This window comes from Pantherophis guttatus, chromosome 3 (genome assembly GCF_059756535.1).
Source record: "Pantherophis guttatus breed Tessera chromosome 3, ASM5975653v1, whole genome shotgun sequence".
In the NCBI taxonomy this organism is placed as follows: Eukaryota; Metazoa; Chordata; class Lepidosauria; order Squamata; family Colubridae; genus Pantherophis; species Pantherophis guttatus.
Genome location: NC_142065.1, coordinates 211,491,280 through 211,512,084, shown reverse-complemented (window position 1 = coordinate 211,512,084; position 20,805 = coordinate 211,491,280). Strand labels below are relative to the sequence as shown.

The window sequence follows — 20,805 nt, the reverse complement described above, 5'->3', positions numbered from 1 at the left end:
GTAAAAATTTATTTTACTCTATTGATATCTTTTCTTTTATTTAATTTTTCTTTCTTTCTTCTTCTCTTTTTTTTTTTCACTTCCCTCTAACCATTTATACCACTTTTGCCAGACCAGATAATATTCAGATTCTTCCTTTCCTTGGATCTCCTTGATTAGTTTCCATCCATTGCTTCTTGTCTTGCCTTCAGGGGCTTCGGAGAATAGCTTGACTCCTTCTTCTTTGTGGTAGCCCCTCAAATATTGGAAGACCGCTATCATGTCACCCCTAATCCTTCTCCTTGTTAGACTAGACATACCCAGTTCCTGCAACCGTTCTTCAACCGTCCTGGGGTGGGGGGGAGAAATTGTCCCCCTCAGAACGGGCTCGCAATCTGGGTGTCCTCCTAGACTCACAGCTAAGATTGGAACAACATCTGACAGCTGTGGCTAGGGGGACCTTTGCACAGGTTCGCCTGGTGCACCAATTGCGACTCTACTTGGATTGGGAGGCTCTTCTCACAGTCACTCATGCCCATGTCACCTCACGGTTAGATTATTGCAACGCGCTCTACATGGGGCTACCCTTGAAAAGTGTTCGGAGACTACAGTTGGTCCAGAATGCAGCCGCACGAGCTATCGTGGGTGAACCTAGATGCACCCATATTACACCAATTCTCCGCGAGCTGCACTGGCTCCCTATTGGTCTCCGGTCACAATTCAAGGTGTTGGTTATTACCTTTAAAGCCCTACATGGCTCAGGGCCAGGTTATCTTCAAGACCGCCTTCTGCCGCATAGCTCCCAGCGACCGGTAAGATCCCACAGGGTTGGTCTCCTCCGGGTCCCGTCAGCTAAACAATGCCTGCTGGCGGGCCCGCGGGGGAGGGCCTTCTCTGTGGCTTCCCCGGCTCTCTGGACCCAGTTACCTTCTGAGGTCCGGACCATCCCCACCCTATTGGCCTTCTGGAAAGTGGTGAAGACCTGGCTTTTCCGGCAGACCTGAGGCCGTTGATCACGCTACGGTGATCTTGCGAGACCCGGCCATGGGATGGAGTGTATGGGTTTTTAATGTTTTCTTTTAAAAAAAGTTTACGGGATATTGTTCGCATTGTTTTTTTGCTGTAAGCCACCCAGAGTCCCTAGGGAGAAATGCTACTAATAAATAAAATAATAAATAAATAAGTTTTAGCCTCCAGCCCCATAATCATCTTTGTTGCTCTTTTCTGCAATCTTTCTAGGGTCTCATCATCTTGTGTGTGTGTGTGTGTGTGTGTGTATGTTGTGGTGACCAGAACTGTTGAGTCATTTGTTTATGGACTAAAATGAAAGGGAAACTCCAGGAGTGAAGAGCTATCAGATTTTTTTTTAGAATAACAAGAGTTGGAAGGGACCTTGGAGGTCTTCTAGTCCAACCCCCTGCTTAGGCAGGAAACCCTACACCACTTCAGACAAATGGTTATCCAACCTCTTCTTAAAAACCTCCAGTGTTGGAGCATTCACATATCAGAACAAACCCTCATCCCGAGAGAAGGTTTTGAGGGAATGCTTACAGATCTGGATTTCCTAAATTGCAAGTCTTGGAAATAAGGATAGGGGTGTCGGTTTTCAAAGAAAGGGACGCAAAGCTTTCAGTGCTGTCACTTTGCGCCAACCTGCAGGTAGAAGAGATGGTGCCGTATATTTTTTTTTTCCCAGCAGTGTGGGGAAGAGTGTGCCTTGCAGGCAGAACACAACTGAGGTTTTTAAGAATGATGAGAATATAATTCAGGCAGTTGAGGGAGGAAAAAAACAGGAATGGCTTTTGAAATAGCCTGAAATGCAATTATAATAATAGTAAAAAAATTCAGCTGATGCTTATACTTATTAAAGAACCATCCTGGTCAATCAGCATGAACAAAAGTTGACCCCTTTCAAACCTGACCTCAGCTTGGCTAGGACTCTACGGGGCTTCCTCGTCTCTTTATTGTGATCTAGCTGCCTGCTTGTTAAATAAAAGGCAGTCTAGGAAAAAAGAAAAAGAAAAAAAAAAGTGGCAATGGCAGGCAGCAAGGAGGAAGGAGCATGTATGGTTTTGCTCCAGAAATTATTCTATTTCACTCATGTTGCTACATGGCCATCCGTTGTCCCAGCAGGTCAGGCCATAAAACGAACAGGAAGCAGAGGGGAGGATGCTAAATAGAAAGATAGAACTGCAGTTTTTAAAGGACTTTCTTGGAGATGTCAACCCTGAAGTGAAGCTGGCTGGGGCCATCTTGGAGGCTTCAGGTTTGCCATGCAACGGTGGGAGGGGAAAGAGAGAGTTAGATGGGGTTTTGTAGCCAAAACAATAATGTTTTTTTTTTTTGTGGGAACCAAGGACATTCTCACAGGTGGTTGTCCAGAGGAGGAGCAAAGTAACCAAACTACCAGCCAGCACCTGGATTGGACAGCATGACCAGTGACTTTGGGTGGGCTTTTAATTAGGTGAAAGCCACGGGGATTTTCAGAGTCGGCTTTCACCAGTTGTGTCAATTTGATGTAGCCAATAAACCGGGTGTCTGCAACCTGCAGCTCCGGAGACACATATCACATGTCTTTGACCCCTCTCCTGCGGCTCCCTGCTGACCCAGTCGAGCGATCTGCTCTCCGGCCCAAGACACTGGGCCGACGCCAACCTCACTAACACAAGGGCTGGCAGGATGGGAATGGGATCCGGGATGAGAGTACGATGGAAACGGAGACAGGCCCACAGCTGAGGAGTGAGCATGAGCTGCAGTGGTAGCTTCCCCAAAGACGACCCTTCTCCTTCTCCTCACGCAACCTCCTGGGTGGCTGTTGCGGGGCCAGGAGGGTGTGCACAAGGGGGAATACCCTCCTCAAGCGAGCGGCCGGGCTCAGCCAAAGCGCAGTGAAGGCGCGCGGAGTGAGCGGATTGACCGGCTAACCGATGAGCATCTTTGGCGAGGGCTCTCCAGCTTTCTCCGAGCCTGATCCCCGGGCTGGGCTTGCGAAGTTCAGCTGGTTTCCCGCTGCCCTAAGCTTCTTTACTCCTTCAGCTGAGCAGTCCCGCCAGCGACGTTAATTGAAAAGCATCCGTCAGGTGGCGAAAGTCCCCGGTGCAAGATTTAAAACCACCCGGAGTTCCTAAGTGCTTGTCTGGTTGAAGTTTGGACTGGTCTGAGTTGATGCAAAGACTGAAATACCCTTAGGAGATTGTGCAATGTAGTGAGCTCTGCGTCTTCTGCTAAATGGTAGTGGGTTAATCTTATTATGTCCTGAAGGATCATGTCCTGTTCTTCTTAATCCCATCATCTTGGAGCTGAAGGTCTTTTGTTTTGTAGATAGGCTGGCCCAGTCTTTCTTAATGGCACAAAATATCTGCTGGGGGTGGAGACTATTAAGTGTGAGTCTGCTTCCTGCCTCTCAAAAAAAAAAAAAAAATACATGATCTCCATTTCTCATTTAGGGAAATATAATATTATAATTTCACAAAGGAGTAATTCAATTTTCCACCCTTCGAATTTATACACTGCCTGGAACTCTTGGTTGTAATTCAAGTATTTTTCGGGTTTGTTTCCTACAAAGCCCCTTTCTCCCCATTTGACAAATGTATGGATCAACACATTTAATAAACTGGGGCATCACATCAGATTTAATATTCCAGTTTTAGCAAAATTGAGGGAATTACAGAATCCTAAATAACGGAAATTCGGGGTTTAAATGTGGTCGATAAGTCCAGGATTGCCTGTATATAAATATTTTTAAAATATAAATTAAAGAAATAGTTAACCCACTCGGGCAGTGTTCGGTTTGGGTTATGTTTCTCCAGCTGTCTAGAATTCTCCTCAGATAAATAGTGTCTCTCAGGGAAGAAGAAGAAAAGGAAAAGTGGTAAAATAAAAAGAGAGGAAATGGTAAAAGAGCAGCCCCGAACAATTAATAATTAATAGTTAAAAATAGTTAAATGACAAGATGAATGATTACCGTATTTTTTGGCGTATAAGACTCACCTTTCCCCCCCCCCTAAAAGGGGGTGAAAATTTAGGTGTATCTTATACACCGAATGTAGCCCCGCCCACCCACTGGCCCCCACCCTTTGGCCTCTGCTTCACAGCACTTACCTCCTTGCAAGTAAACAGGAAGAAAAAACAGCTCCTTTCAGCTTCAGCACAGTCTAATTAGCACAAGTTGATTGGATCGGCCTCCCAAATCTCAGCTGTTTTGCTCTCCGTTGTTTTGCTCTCAGCTGTTTTGCGCAGGCCTCTGCTGCTTGCTGCAAGGAGGTAAATTGCTGGGAGCAGATTTTTTTTTCCCTTGTGCTAATCAAGCTATGCTGAAAACGAAAATGAAAGTAAAGCAGGCTGTTTGCTGCAATGAGGCAAAATTGCTGGGAGGCAGAGGCGGATTTCTTTTTCTTCTTTTCCTCACCCAAAAAGGTAGGTGCGTCTTATACTCCGAAAAATACAGTAATGATGGAGAAAAGACTGTACATTTAAATATGTTTATGAGAAATAAAAATTCAAAAAAAAATTCAAAAAAAAAAAAAGATAACGGTGTTTCTCCAGAGGTGGTATTCAGCCGGTTCGGACCAACTCTATGCTGTCCTATTTAGACGGTGCATTCGCGAAGTGAGCGTGTGTGTACATGGCAAACCGGTGGTAAAAGTAAGTGAAATGTCTCTTTGTCTCTCCTACATGTTTTTGAATCCTACAGTTCTAATTCTACAGTTTTGGTTCTCCTTCTCAGCAAAGCCCCAAGACACCTTTCTCTGACCTGGCTGATGATGAGAAGATCTTCGGTGGTGGCGACAGCTCACAGCTGGAACAGAGCCAGGAAAATGCCCTGCTCTCCGAGATCACAGAGGAGGACCTAGAAGTGATCCGTCAACGGGAGGAAGCTCTCCAGCAGATTGAGGTCAGTAACGATTGTAAGAAAGCTGGAAGACTTTTCTTTTTTCTTTTTTTTTTTTAATAAATTTTTATTACCTATATAAACACACAAAATACACATACACATACAAATGCGACAAATACGACATTAATAACATAAATAACATCTAAGCGTAAGCTGGAAGACTTTTCAAATTCCAATTCAGAATAGAGCTGGAAGGGACCTTGGAGGTCTTCTCATCCAACCCCCTTCTCAAGCAGGAGAGCCTATGCCGTTTCAGACAAGTGGCTGTCCAGTCTCTTCTTAAAAGCCTCAAGTGATGAAGCACCGACAACTTCTGGTGGCAAGCTGTTCCACTGATTCTGTCAGGAAAATCCTCATTAGTTCTAAATTGCTTCTCTCTTTGATTAGCTTCCACCCATTGCTTCTCCTCCTGCCTTCAGGTGCTTTGGAGAATAGGTTGACTCCCTCTTCTTTGGGGCAGCCCCTGAGATATTGGAAGACTGCTATCACGTCTCCCCTAGTCCTTATTTTCATTAAACTAGACATACCCAATTCCTGTAAGTCAGTCTTTCTTTCTTTCTTTCTTTCTTTCTTTCTTTCTTTCTTTCTTTCTTTCTTTCTTTCTTTCTTTCTTTCTTTCTTCCTTCCTTCCTTCCTTCCTTCCTTCCTTCCTTCCTTCCTTCCTTCCTTCCTTTCTTTTCCCCAAGTCTTTATGCCTGGGTCATCAGAACAACCTTCCTCAAAAGCTAATTTTGAGCTTCCAATGTACTCACTCCCATTTTCCAAAGCAGGATGTGGAGTTCCATCCAATCCTAATTCTCCATGACCCCATGAGCTCTGGGGTTTGCCATAAATTACAAAAGGAAACTACCAGGTTTCAACTTGGCCACAGAAAGTGCAGACAAGGAGAACTTGTCAGGCAGCTTTCATGCCTAAGACAGGACTAGAATGCACTGTCTCTCGATGATGGGCCCAAAGCCATTTAGTCATTTTTCATGCATAAGGTAGGACTAGAACTCACTGTCTCCTGGTGATTGCCTCAATGTTGTGTCCTGTCAGCCACCAGCCCCTCCACCAGCCGAATTGGAGGAGGAGGAGGTGTGGGAGTCAGGGTCAGCATCAAGGTAACCTGAGAGCTCCAAGGGGGGAAGAGTGAATGGAGCTTACGGGACCGCCTTCTGCCACCAGTAGCCTCCCATCGTCCAGTACGCTCCCATAGAGAGGGGCTCCTCAGGGTGCCGTTGGCTAAACAGTGTCGACTGGCAGCCCCCAGGGAGAGAGCCTTCTCTGTGGGGGCACCTGCTATCTTGAATGAGCTCCCCCCCGGAGATACGGACGATCCCGGATTTACGCACCTTCCGTCGTGCCCTTAAGACCTATTTATTTCAACAGGCCGGCCGGGCCTAACTTCCCTTTTAATTGTAATTTTAAAATTGGTTTTAAAACATTAGGGGTGTTTTAAATTGTTTTGGGCCAAATTATTTAATGGGTTTTTATATTGTCTTTTAAATTTTGTAGTTTGTGTGTTTTATCTTTCTGGCTGTTCACCGCCCTGAGTCCTTCGGGAGTAGGGCGGTATATAAATCTAATAAAATGAAAAATGAAATGAAAAAAAAAAATGAAATGAAATGAAATGAATGGAGCTGGTAGAGAGCAAGAGAGAGAGAGGTAGAGCGTGAGCTATCGGTCAGCCCTTATATGGAGAGTCAATAGCCCCCAGGTCTGGAGGTGGCTGATGAGGAAGAGGAGGAACGGCTGGGTCCGATGCCTGACGCATGGATGCACAGAATGCAGAGGAGAGGAGAGCAGTGGAAATCTATGGGCCGGTCCTTGGGACGGAAGAGGCACCGCTGCTAGCGAAGCCCACCCTCGCTTTGGGGATAAAAGGCGGGGGCGGAGATGAATAGGTGTGGCAGAGAAGTATTCATCTCCCAGCCAGACAGACTGCGGTGAGAGAGAAACTTTTTGCTGGGGCTGCCGGTGCTCCTAATTAAAGGAATTTTTGAATTAACTTCAGAGGGTTGGTTGTGTTTGGAGAGCTGAGTCAGAACATTCAAGGTCACTCAGCCAGCTTTCATGCCTATGTCATTTTTATCATCATTAGCCACCGACTCCTGCCAAGCTCATCTTTAAATAGCAAATCAGCTGGAAAATCCGTCTCGGTTAGCCTCTAGATCTGGACAGCTTCCTTTTTCTATCGAGCTCTTAATCTCTCCATCTTTCAAAATCAGGCCCATCTGTTGCCCCGTTTCTCCCAACCCTGCAGATACACAGAGAAAATTTTGCTTCCGCGGCAGATGTTAAACCAAGAATCGACTCGGTGGTGGAACTTGCAAGCAGAACCGTCAAGCTGGATTAGGAAACACAGTCTTGGGTCTCCCTAATTGGATTAAGCTAATTGCTTCGAGGTGGATCTGGGAATATTCCTAGCGCAGCAGGAAATGTGATGTTATCAACCCTACTAGAAAGAACATAAGACGTTTGAAGGATTGTCCATGGCCATCGGGTTCTCAAGCAGGGGGGAGAGAGAGAGAGAGAACGAGGCATGATTTAATGGAAACTGCAGCCTTAATTCATCTGATGGGAATTATATGGGGCAATAGATCTCTAATGAAGCTGATTTTACGGTGATGCTTATCTCTCATGCTTGGAAGTGCATGGAGCGTGTAGAACATGGCTGAGAGGTTACAACTCTTCCCTGATCTTCTGAACACATAGACAGGTGTCATTTTTAGATTACCACTGAAAGTGCCGGGAAAAAACTCATCGTTCTAGAACAGTGATGAGAAGGAGATGATGATGATGATGAGACAGACAGACAGACAGATAGATTTTATTTTTTATCAACAAGAATACAATGCAAAACAAGGAAACCCCAAAAAACATACAACCAACAACAACAACAAAAATGGGTACAAAAAAGAAAAGAAAAATGACCCAAACATCAAATAAGTCTATCACTCCACACAGAAAAACAAAATAAAAATAAAAATCCACCCTTGCTGGATCCTGGAAAGAAAATCAAATAGCGCTGATAAATTATTCTCCCCTTACATAGCGGGTCTACAGATAATTATAAACTCTCTCATCCTTATTTAACGCGAAAAATGTATAAACAAATATCCCTCATGTTGTTCAGAAACAAATATTTGTAATCAGCAAATCGACCCAACATCTAATCATAATATAAAGTACCGTCTTGTAAACAGCCGCATCAACACTCTGTCAATCCAAATATTTATCTCTTGAATTCCAAACCTTGAAAAACGGGGAATTGTATCTATAATCTAGGTATGAGCCACGGTGGCACAGTGGTTAGAGTGCAGTACTGCAGGCTCCTTCTGCAGTTTGGCAGTTCGAATCTCACCAGGCTCAAGGTTGACTCAGCCTTCCATCCTTCCGAGGTGGGTAAAACGAGGACCCGGATTGTTGGGGGAAAATATGCTGACTCTGTAAACGGCTTAGAGAGGGCTGGACAGCACTGTAAAGCGATATATAAGTCTAAGGGATTTACGAGACCGCCTTCTGCCTCCAATAGCCTCCCACCAACCAGTACGCTCCCACAGAGAGGGTCTCCTCAGGGTGCCTTCGGTTAGACAGTGTTGACCGGCGACCCCCAGGGGGAGAGCCTTCTCTGTGGGGGCACCTACCCTCTGGAACAAGCTGCCCCCGGAGATTCGTCGGATTCCTGACCTTCGTACCTTTCGCTGCGCCCTTAAAACACTTTTTTTTTTAAAAAAAAATTGATTTATATGCCGCCCTTCTCCGGAGACTCAGGGCGGCTTACAATGCATTAAGCAATTGCCTTCATACTTTTTGTATATTTATACAAAGTCAGCTTATTGCCCCCACAATCTGGGTCCTCATTTTACCTACCTTAGAAAGGATGGAAGGCTGAGTCAACCTTGAGCCTTGGAGAGATTCGAACCAGCAGAAATTGCAGGCAGCTGTGTTAATAACAGGGTGCACTAAACCCCTGTACTATCAAGGCTCTTGATTCCTGACCTTCGTACCTTTCGCCGCGCCCTTAAAACACTATAATTCCATCAAGCAGGGCTGGCCTAAAATATTATTTTTAATGGGTTATTTCATTTCATTTCATTTTCATTTTATTTAATTTGTATATCACCCTACTCCCGAAGGACTCAGGGCAGTGAACAGGCACAGAATAAAACACATAAAATTACAAAAATTAAGAACAGAAGTAAAATCGAATTAAATCAATTTAGCCCAAGACAAATTTAAAACCCCAGGTTAAGAACAAATTAAAATTTACATAACATTTCATGTTATTTTAGATTATTGGCCAAACTGTTTAATAATTTTAAATTGTTTTTTAACTTTTATACTCTTGGTTTTTATCCTGGCTGTACACCGCCCTGAGTCCTTCGGGAGAAGGGCGGTATAAAAATGTAATAAAACTAAACTAAACTAAAACTAAGGGCTATTGCTAGTGGATGCCTTCTGAAGGTTGTTATCAAAAGACCCCAATAAAAAACCAAAGAGGAAACCACAAGCAATAAATCTTACTTTAAGATCCAGAGGTTTATTTTCATGAGCAATTTGGAACAAGAATAGCCAACATAGCAATGCAATTCTATGACAAAATTTACATTATTAAACCATTGCAATGGGATCCAATGACACATAGCAAGTCCTACAAGGACTGCTATTGGGCAAAGGACCCCATCCTCATCTCAAGCCACATTTCTTATACCTTCTTTTTTACTATTTTTTTTTTTTTTTATTTTTATTATTCACATTTCTATGCCGCCCACTCTCCAAGGACTCTGGGCGGCTTACACCAAAGACAGTATACTAAATAGCATATTGCCTCCTAACAATCTGGGTCCTCATTTTACCCACCTCGGAAAGATAGAAGGCTGAAAGAAACCTTGAGCCGGTGAGATTTGATCCGCTGATCTGCTGAACTAGCAGTCAGCTGAAGTAGCTGCAGTACAGCACTCTAACCACTGCGCCACCTCGGCTCTTGGTCATACTCTTGGTCAACACTTCCTTGTTCTTTCTTACAGTCTTACTGACCGTCACTCTCTGCAAACACCTGTGAACATCTCAAACCTCTATCCATTGTCTACTTTGAGTTCCCTATTTCTCATTTCTGATTCCAAATATATCTCAAAACCACGTATTTTGTAAAAAAAATATGCAGCACACAAGTCAGCATATTAGAAATATGTCTGGTGCATTTTGCAATTGTGTTAGTTTAAAACTTTGGTTCAGTGAGGCCTGCAAGCTTACTCCTAGGCCTTACTACCTCCAGCTTTCCAATGGATATATTTCTCTTCTCACAAGGTCATTACACCAACTCCTTCTGACTTGATCCCAGATGATATGAACTAATTAAAATTCAGACGTTTCAGAAGTTGTGGATGTAGGGTTAAACATGGAGAGAGGAAGGACTAATGCATACTTCCATATTCATTCATATATTATGGGGTGCAGACGGGTGTTTGAAGAGTCCGTTGGATGTCAGGAACTCGGTGAAGACTCATATAATGTCAGTCCATTGTCTTTCCAGGTAGATCTGGTTCATGGTTATAACAAATAGAGTATTTCTTTACCGTACCAATAGAAGTGGATATTTGTAGCTCAGGGTTGAACTGTGGGAATGGGATTCTCCTGAGGCTTTCCTCAAGCCTCCGGGAGGGTGAAAATGGCCTCCCCAGGCTCCGGAGGCCCTCTGGAGGCCGGAAACGAGTCCTTTTCAGGCCTTCCATAACTTCCGGTAGGCCCGTTTTTCACCCACCCCGAGCCTCCACATGCGCTCTGCACTTAACTGCATCCACATGGCTCAGGGCCAGGTTATCTTCGAGACCGCCTTCTGCCGCATAGCTCCCAGCGACCAGTAAGATCCCACAGAGTTGGTCTCCTCCGAGTCCCGTCAGCTAAACAATGCCGGCTGGCGGGCCCGCGGGGGAGGGCCTTCTCTGTGGCTGCCCCAGCTCTCTGGAACAAGTTACCTCCTGAGGTCCGGACCATCCCCACCCTATTGGCCTTCCGAAAAGTGGTGAAGACCTAGCTTTTCCGGTAGGCCTGGGGCCGTTGATCTCGGTCTTGTGATCTGGCGAGATCCGGCCATGAATGCTGTGAATGAGTTTTTTATGTTTTGAATTTTTCAATGTCTTTTTATAATGATTTTTTTAAATGTATTGTGAGCCGCCCTGAGTCTTCGGAGAGGGGCGGCATATAAATTTAATTAATTAAATTGAATTAATTAAATTAAATCCAAAATGGGCTGCGTGGGGACTCCTGAGAGGGGCGGGGCAGGGCGGGGCTAGCCAGGAGTGGGATTTGGGGGTTCTCCGAACTGCACAGAATCTTAGCTAGAGGTTCTCCTGAACCTCCATCAGCCCACCCCTGCTTTTGCAGTGCTTAGTTAGCCAGAGCTGGAGCAGGAACGGGAGCTCACCCCATCATGCAGTACTTCAGTCTTGAACTGCGAACCTTCCGGTCAACAAGTCAAGCGTCTCAAACGCTAGGCCGCTGCGCCCCATGTTACTTGAAGCAACCAAGCACCAAATGTAAGGAAGAGATTGCAATCATTTCTGGTTGCAATCCAGGAGCCGCCTTTCAGGAGGGAAGAAGAAGAAGAAGAAGAAGGAGGAGGAGGAGGAGGAGGAGGAGGAGGAGGAGGAGGAGGAGGAGGAGGAGGAGGAGGAGAAGAAGAGGAAGAGGAAGGAGGAAGGAGGAAGGAAGAAGAAGAATTTTATTTCTAAACCGCCCTTCTCCCGAAGGACTCAGGGCGGTGTACAGCCTATTAAAAGCACAAGACAAACATCAATTAAAATTATTTAAAATTATTAAATAATTCAGCTCAATTTAAAACCCCAGAAATTTAAAACACCCAATTTAAAATTATTACGTTGATAGCCCGGCCTGGCGGAACAACAGGGTCTTGAGTGCACAGCGAAATACCTGGAGGTCGGAGATCTTATGCACTTCCGGGGGCAGTTCATTCCACACGGCTGGGGCTCCCACAGAGAAGGCCCTCCCCCTGGGTGTCGCCAGCCAACATAACTTGGCCGATGGCACCCTGAGGAGCCCCTCTCTGTGGGAGCGGACTGGCCGGTGGGAGACTATTGGTGGCAGAAGACGGTCTCGAAGGTACCCGGGTCCTATACCATGGAGCGCTTTAAAGGTGGTGACCAACGCCTTGAATTGCATCCGGAAGACCACTGGGAGCCAGTGCAGCTCGTGCAGGAGGGGTGTCACGTGGGCACAACGAGTTGCGCCCATAACCACCCGCGCGGCCACATTCTGGACTAGTTGGAGCCTCCGAGTGCTCTTCAAGGGGAGCCCCATGTAGAGAGCATTACAATAGTCCAGCCGGGAATGCTTCCAGAATACTTTTTCCTGTTCCATTTTCACAGTGTAATATTCTGGATGTAATTTTTCGCCCGAACTGTAACTAGTTAAATGAAGCAGAGGTTGCTCCTGGCAGCCTCTTTTCTCACCCTGCTGCTTTCCTGCTTTCAAAGCCAACCCTTGTGGCAAAAACAGTAAAATGATACAGGTGGCTTAGCCTTCTGTTCAGTAATCCCTCCGTTTCCCCCACCCACCCACACCAACCTCTGGATTTTAGGCTATTTTATACAGACCGATTACGTGAAGTTCTCAAGGAAAAACGGGAGGAATATTCCAAGCACGTAAACTCTTCCATGGTGTACCTGAGGCTAAGAAGATAACCAAGGGAGAAGCTACGCTTCCCTTGCAAGAAGAGAATTTTAGGAATCAGTGGGAACTGGCTGCTGGTTTCTCGTGAACCTGTCACTTCCTGTGGGTCTTCCGCATTTGTTTTTACTATTATAAATACTATGATGCTGAAATTGTTTGGATTCGCAATGGAAGTCTTGAATGCAGAGGAGAAGCGAAGAACAGGAGACCGTCTGAGGATGCTGGGTTCTCCCGATTCCCAGAGATAATCGGAATAACAGAACAACAGAGTTGGAAGGGACCTTGGAGGTCTCCTAGTCTAGCCCCTTGTTCAAGCTAGGGATCCTACACCTGTGATGGCAAATCTATGGCACATGTGCCGGAAGTGGCACACAGAGCCATCTTTCCGGGCACACCAGCCATTGCCATTGCTCTTCCGAGTTCCAGTGCGCCAGCCAGCTGGTCGAGTTCCAATGCTGGGAAGCTGATGGCCAGCTGGTTTTCATGCATGTATGCATGCCAGAAACTGAAAGACAAGGTGACCCGTGCACATGCATACACCGGAAACCAGAAGCTCAGCTTTCCGGCATTCCCGCGCATGCGCGCAGGGGAACTGCTCTTTTGGTTTCCGGCGCTCCCCCACGTGCTCCCAACACTGCCCTACACATTTTAGACAAGTGGCTCTCGAGTCCAGGGGTGGGTTCTAAAATTTTTTACTACCAGTTCTGTGGGCGTGGCTTATTTTCTGGGCATGGTTTGATGGTCATGTGACAAACAATTCTTTAGGATTTAGCAGAGGTACTGGTCTACCAGGCTTTTAATTGCTTGCAGAGCCGGTCTACCTATTTGTTTTTGGAGCGCACCAGTCTATCCATTCGTTTTTGGAGCGTTCCAGTCTACCACCACGCTGCCTTTTACCGCTGATCAACTGTAGGGCGGTTCTTTGAAGTGCCGTGGCAAGAGTTTAAACAGTTTTTTGCTGCTGTGCCACCACCGAGAGCATCGGAAACCGCTTTCAGGCAGTTTGGCCTCAATTGCCAATCTACCACCACCGAGCAGTTTACAAGGAGCGGATCGGTTCCAGCCAATCAGTTGGGAGGCTTCTTGGCTTCTCAATTTAAAGCTAAGGTGTCTTGTTTTTTTTTTTTCTATTCTTTGTCAAGTGAGCCCTGATTTTTTCTCCTAGCCGATCAGCTGGGACTCGGGAGGCAGCGAATAGATTGGGGGCGGGGCCAGGCAGCGATGGTATTTACCAGTTCTCCAAACTACTCAAAATTTCCACTACCAGTTCGCAAGAACCAGATAGAACCGGTAGCAACCCACCAGTTTCTTCTTAAAAACCTCCAGTGATGAAGCGCCCACAAATTCTGAAGGCAAGTTATCCCTTCCAGCTTTATAATTCTATGGTTCCATAAGTTTTTTTGTTTTGTTTTGTTTTTTTGCTTTAATTTATATACCGCCCTTCTTCAGAGACTCGGGGCGGCTTACAATGCGTTAAGCAATAGCCTTCATACTTTTTGTATATTTATACAAAGTCAGCTTATTGCCCCCACAATCTAGGTCCTCATTTCACCTACCTTTGAAAGGATGGAAGGCTGAGTCAACCTTGAGCCTGGTGAGATTTGAACTTGCAGCAATTGCAAGCAGCAGATGTTCATTACAGTGATTTAGTCCACTGTACTACAGGCTCTTCCCAATGGATATTGTTCCATCTTCTGATGTTTAGAAGTAGATCTGAAGATACTTCAGAAATGGATTCAGAATCCATCTCCGGATTAGAAAGCTCGTTCTTGACATGTATCTCCACCTTCACCCACTGTAAAACTTCAAAGAAAACCACAAGAGATCCTTCTCTATCAACTTCAGCTTGTAAAGAAACAGAGCTGGGCCCTGGATCGACCCCTCTGATAATATCCACATCTCAAAACATCTCACAATTTTTTTTTTCCTCTTGGCTAACCGGAAGAGTTGGAACGGCAGGCCTGCCTAGCTTCCAATATTTCTCCATGACCCCAAATATCTTCCTGACTTGCTGATGAGTTGTGAAGGTTTCTAAGGAACAACAACAGTCTGTTGGGGTGAAAGCAGCAGATCTTCTTGAAGAATCTTTGGATGTCATCATTGGTAGATCAAACGCTTAATGTGACAGAATGTTCTCGAGAAAGAGAAAATAGAATCTCCCAGGGAATTTGCCAATATTTTCCAAGGGCTGGGTTTTCATTCATTTGCCTGTCCTTTTTTTATTTTGGAGAATGGCTCCCTAGAAGAAGAAAAAAATGTTGCGTGGTCAATATCTGACCTCAGCTAAGGAAACCATACTTCCCTGATATTTTAGAACAGGGGTCTCCAAACTTGGCAACTTTACAGATTAAGATTAACAGACCTGGAAGGGACCTTGTAGATTATGTAATCCAACCCCCCGCCCAAGCAGGAGACCCTACACCATTTCTGACAGATGCCAGTCCAGTCTCTTCTTGGAAGCCTCCAGTGATGAAGCTCCCACAACTTCCAAAGGCAATCACTATTGTGGTTGAGGGCTAATCCTACTTTTCTTGGATTTGGGGTGAGGGTACTTCCTTATGAATAAAGGTAAAGATTCCCCTCGCACATATGTGCTAGTTGTTCCCGACTCTAGGGGGCGGTGGTCATCTCCATTTCAAAGCCGAAGAGCCAGCGCTGTCCGAAGACGTCTCCATGGTCATGTGGCCGGCATGACTCAACGCCAAAGGCGCATGGAATGCTGTTAACTTCCCACCAAAGGTGGTCCCTATTTTTCTACTTGCATTTTTTACGTGCTTTCGAACTGCTAGGTTGGCAGAAGCTGGGACAAGTCACAGGAGCTCACCCCGTTACGCGGCACCAGGGATTCGAACCGCTGAACTGCCGACCTTTCGATCGACAAGCTCAGCATCTTAGCCACTGAGCCACCGCATCCCTCTTATGAATATCATAATATTATATATTAATAATATATAATAGAATATTATAATAGAATATAATATTATGAAGATTATGCTTAAGAATAGAGATATCTTTATCTCTTAAATGCTGACATCCGCTGTGGGCTATTAAGGACGGTGGGGGCTGCTTTCTCCCTCTAAAAAAAACATGTTTCTCCATTTTTCATCCAGGGAAATATAATATTTGGCTTTTTTAATAATTCTCAAAATATTTCATTCTTCTAGGAGAGGGGTGGGTGCTAACCTTCTACGCAATGGTATATGACCCAGTCTAGTCCATCCGTCCTTAGTTCCTTTTTTCGCTTTTGATTTTTAAGCTTTGAAAATAGCATCTCATTTGCAGATGAAGGTTGTAGGTATTCAGAGATGTTAGCGAGGGCAACCTGCATTAAAACTCTTCTAGGAATCGATGCTCACAAGACTTAGCTCGCTGGCGAATTCCAATGACAGATTATATCTTGCAAGTTATATCTATTTTTGGCTGTCTCTGCCGCTCCTTAATGAGAAGGACGAGACTAGAATAGAGAAGCGGATATCAACTGGGTGTGATATTAGTACCAGCGACGGAAAGCAAGATTGCAGCCCACAATACCTTGCCTGCTATGAATAGCTTCCTGGGAGTCAAATGAACAGAGATTGTATTTAATTTGTCCTGAATTATTTCAGGCTTGGGAGCAACAGGTTAATAATAAAAACAACAATGTTCTTTATTTAAAGCATTTGGAGGTGACGGAGTCCGTCAGAACATACTGTATTTTTCAGAGTATAAGGCACACTTTTTTCCCTTCTAAAAGAGGCTGAAAATTTAGGTGCGTCTAGAATAGAATAGAATAGAATAGAATAGAATAGAATAGAATAGAATAGAATAGAATAGAATAGAATAGAATATTTAACCAAATAAAATATTTTATTTGGTTAAATAATATAAATTTAACCAAATAAAATAAAATAAATGAATGAATAGAGTAGAGTAGAGTAGAGTAGAGTAGAGTAGAGTAGAGTAGAATAGAATAGAATAGAATAGAATAGAATAGAATAGAATAGAATAGAATAGAATAGAATAGAATAGAATAGAATAGAATAGAATTTTTTATTGGCCAAGTGTGATTGGACACACAAAGAATTTGTCTTGGTGCATATGCTCTCAGTATACATAAAAGAAAAGATATATTCGTCAAGACTCATAAGGTACAACACTTAATGACAGTCATAGGGTACAAATAAGCAATCAGGAAACAATATCAATATAAATCGTAAGGAGACAAGCAACAAAGTTACAGTCATACAGTCATAAGTGGAAGGAGATGCATGGTGGGAACGATGAGAAGATTAATAGTAGTGCAGACTTAGTGAATAGTTTGACAGTGTTGAGGGAATTGTTTGTTTAGCAGAGTGATGGCATTGGGGAAAAAACTGTTCCTGTGTCTAGTTGTTCTGGTGTGCAGTGCTCTATAGCCTCGTTTTGAGGGTAGGAGTTGAAACAGTTTATGTCCAGGATGCGAGGGGTCTGTAAATATTTTCACAGCCCTCTTTTTGACTCAATGGAAGGCAGGTTGGTAGCCATTGTTTTTTCTGCAGTTCTAATGATCCTCTGAAGTCCGTGTCTGTCTTGTTGGGTTGCAGAACCAAACCAGACAGTTATGGAGGTGCAGATGACAGACTCCATCATTCCTCTGTAGAACTGGATCAGCAGCTCCTGGGGCAGTTTGAGCTTTCTGAGTTATACTCCGAATGTAGCTTTTTTGAAGCTTTTTTTCAGCCCTAACGAGTCACTAGCGAGTGCTTTGCCTGCTCCCTCCGACTCTCAGCTGTGAAGTTTTTTTTTTCAGCCCTAAGGAGGCGCTCGCAAGTGAAGCAATCTCCATCGTTTGCCTCTGCTTTTCTCATTGCTTCTCTCTCCAAAGATCAGTTGTGCTTTAGAAGCTGTTTTTTATCCCCAAGCAGGGGATAAAAACCAGCAAACTAATGTGATGAAGCTGACCAGACTAAGGACGCTAGCTGGATGAATACCTGGTAGATGGATTTTGCCCCCCCCCTATTTTTCTCCCCAAAAACTAAGCTGCGTCTTATACTCCGTTGCGTCTTATACTCTGAAAAATATGGTAATTGCATGAGAAATTTTCTTGAAGGTTTTTCATAAACAGCATTTTGCAGAAGAATTCAACTTTTAAAAGAATGATCGTTGCCAAATTGAAGGTTTTATATCCTTGGCATGTACAGAATGTACAAAGCAGCAATTTTTTAAAAAAATAGACATCATAACAAAATACCTTACTGTGATGGTTATAGCTAAGAAAAGTCCCTTTTCAAAACACAAATAGAACAAATCACACAACATAGAATAGAAATGAAGCCAGAAACCTTCTTACTAGGCATTATATCTGGACAATATGAAAAGGAAATAAAATAGCTAATAATTCACATAACAACGGCAGCACGCATAATTTTTGCGCAAAATTGGAAAAGTAATGACACACCAAGCGAGGAGAAAGTAATTAGTAAGATAATGGAATGTGCAGAAATGGACAGACTCACAAAGGAACTGCAAGATAAGGAAGAACATGATTATTATTTAGTATGGGATAAGTGATACACTTGATTGGAAGATAGGAAAAGGAAATAACAGGACTAGGAGGTGGCTAGTGGAACCCAAGATAGATATAGAAACATAAACTGTTTACCACAGGCCAACAGGGACTTAAAAAAGTTTAAACACAACATAAAAGACCCAATGAGAGAGGAGTCAAACATACAAATGAGAATTATATAACAGATTACCGTTGCGATAACTTTGATAAGATTATACTTGATTTCTTTTTCTTTGTGTGTATGTTTTGTATGTCTTGTTTTTACTTGTTCTGTTTTGTTTGTATCTTTAAATAAACAAAATTTCAAAAAAAAAAAAGAAAAGAAAAAAAAAGTCCCTTTGCCAAATTTGGCTGAACTCAAAATGATAACAGGAAACAATGGATGGAAAGTAGAGAAGCAACCTAGAACTACGGAGAAACTTCCTAACAGTGAGGACAATTAACCGGTGTGACAGGTTGTCCCAATGGTGTTTTTTTTTTTCAAGAGGCAACTGGGCTGTCTTATTTTCTTTGAAGATGTTTCGCTTCTCGTTGAAGAAGCTTCTTCAGCTCTGGCTCAGATGGATGAGAAGTGAAACGTCTCCAAAGAAAAACCAAAAAGTCCACTTGCCTCTTGAAAAAGCACCTTTGGGACAAACATGACCTGGAGGACGGAGAATCTCCATAGACAGTGGAACAGGTTGCCTTTAGAAATTAAGAGGTTTTTCACTGGAGGTTTCACTGGAGGTTTTTTTTTATTTAAAAGGGTTTTTTTATTTTTTAAAAACATAAACATAAAATACATCTTTTAGAACGAAACATTGATCCGGTTATAAATTGGTACAATCACTAATTCATCTTTAACAATATTTCATCTCCACTAATTATCATCTTGTAAAAATAATAATAATAATAATAGTAATAATAATAATAATAATATAAGATGGAAAAAAAACCCAGCTCACAATAACTCACTCAAAAACAATTATCTTTCTATTTTTTCACCTCCAGTCTTAATTTCCAAATAACACAACTTAATGTTTTAGACAATTGTTTCCCTAAATTCTGTCTATTTTATCATCCCATTATCCAAAAACCCGTTACTTAAATCTTTAAATCCTAACTCGATGTCATTTCATTATCTTTTTTATTTTATTTGAATGCATGTATCTTAAAAATATAAATCATTACTATTTTCTTAAACAGTATCTTAACAATTACTCACAACTAATCATCTTCGTTATTATTTATCTCCATATCATCATCCTAGTTTAGCAAATAATCCCAACGTATTTATCTTTAATTATTTATCATGACCCGGAAGACAGAGAATCTCCATAGACAGTGGAACAGGTTGCCTTTAGAAATTATGAGTGCTTCATCACTGGAGGTTTTTAAGGAGAGACTGGACAGCCACTTGTCTGGAATGATATAGGGCCATGATGGCGAATCTATGGCACATGTGCCACAGGTGGCACACGGAGCCATATCTGTGGGTGTGCGAGCATTGCCCTAGCTCAGCTCTAGCACACATGTGTGGGCTGCCAGCTGATTTTCGGGCCTTCTGGGCCCACCGGAAGTTGGGAAACAGGCTGTTTCCGGCCTCCGGAGGGCCTCCAGGGAGGTGAGGAAGGTCGTTTTCACCCTCCCCAGGCTCCAAGAAAGCCTCTGGAGCCTGGGGAGGGTGAAAAATGGGCCTACTGGGCCCACCGTGCCATCACGTGCCAAAAGCGGGGGGAGCACACGGGGGTCGCGCGTACATGCATGTGGGGGTGGGACGCATTGAATTATGGGTATGGGTACACGCGCGTGTGATCCCCCCCATGCTCCCCCCCCGCTTGATGGTTAGCCATCACTGATATAGGGTCTCTCACTTATTTATTTATTTATTTATTTATTTATTTATTTATTTATTTATTATTTATTGGTTCGATTTATATATCGCCCTTCTCCGGAGACTCAGGGCGGCTTACAATGCGTTAAGCAATAGCCTTCATACTTCTGTGTATACCTGCTTAGTAGGGCTTTCGGCCCCCCCTAAGCGATGTTCTTTTTTAATACAAAGTCAGCTTATTGCCCCCACAATCCGGGTCCTCATTTTACCTACCTTGGAAGGATGGAAGGCTGAGTCAACCTTGAGCCTGGTGAAATTTGAACTCGCAGTAATTGCAGGCAGCTGGTGTTACTTAACAGCACTTTAGTCTGCTGCGCCACCAAGGCTCTTAACCTTGAGTTGGGGGTTGGGCTAGAAGACCTCCAAGGTCCCTTCCCGTTCTTTTCTGTATTTATGTGTTTCATTTTTGCTGCTCTTTGCCTATTTGGGTGAGGAAATTAGTGATACCAGCTCAATAAGGAAAAACAAAACAGAACACTGGGTTGTTATATTTAAGTTTGTCCATCGATTTTAGTGGGAAATCTGCCGAGAAATCCAATTTATGTTGACCCAGGAAAATGGCCCACCGGGACTTAATTACTAGCAATGATGAAACAAATTTAACGGTCTTGCCTCAAAATAGAGTTCATGATGGCTTGGAGTAAAATATTGACGAAATAAAAAGGCAATAACTAAAGTTGAACGCTCAAAGCTAAAATTCTAAGCTTGTATGATACTATTGTTGTTCTTTTTTAAAAAAATAAATACTGCCACGGACTACCTATTAATTTTGTTCTCCGGTTTCCGTGACTCTTAATGGACTTTGTAGGTTTTAATGTATTTGGGAGCTAAAGAAGAGAAGGCAAGCCACTTCCAGTG

The 20,805-nt window shown here is 43.5% G+C and overlaps 1 protein-coding gene across 3 annotated transcripts in view; it reads left to right on the top strand.

The window, feature by feature from the left end:
• Positions 1-20,805, top strand: part of TSNARE1 (t-SNARE domain containing 1) — a 298,959-nt gene that overhangs the window by 160,220 nt on the left and 117,934 nt on the right. For all 3 annotated transcript variants that reach the window (XM_060681797.2, XM_060681796.2, XM_087890951.1), the window contains one exon: positions 4,706-4,873. In XM_060681797.2, coding sequence (XP_060537780.1) covers positions 4,706-4,873 — 168 coding nt within the window. The remainder of the gene's footprint in view (positions 1-4,705; positions 4,874-20,805) is intronic.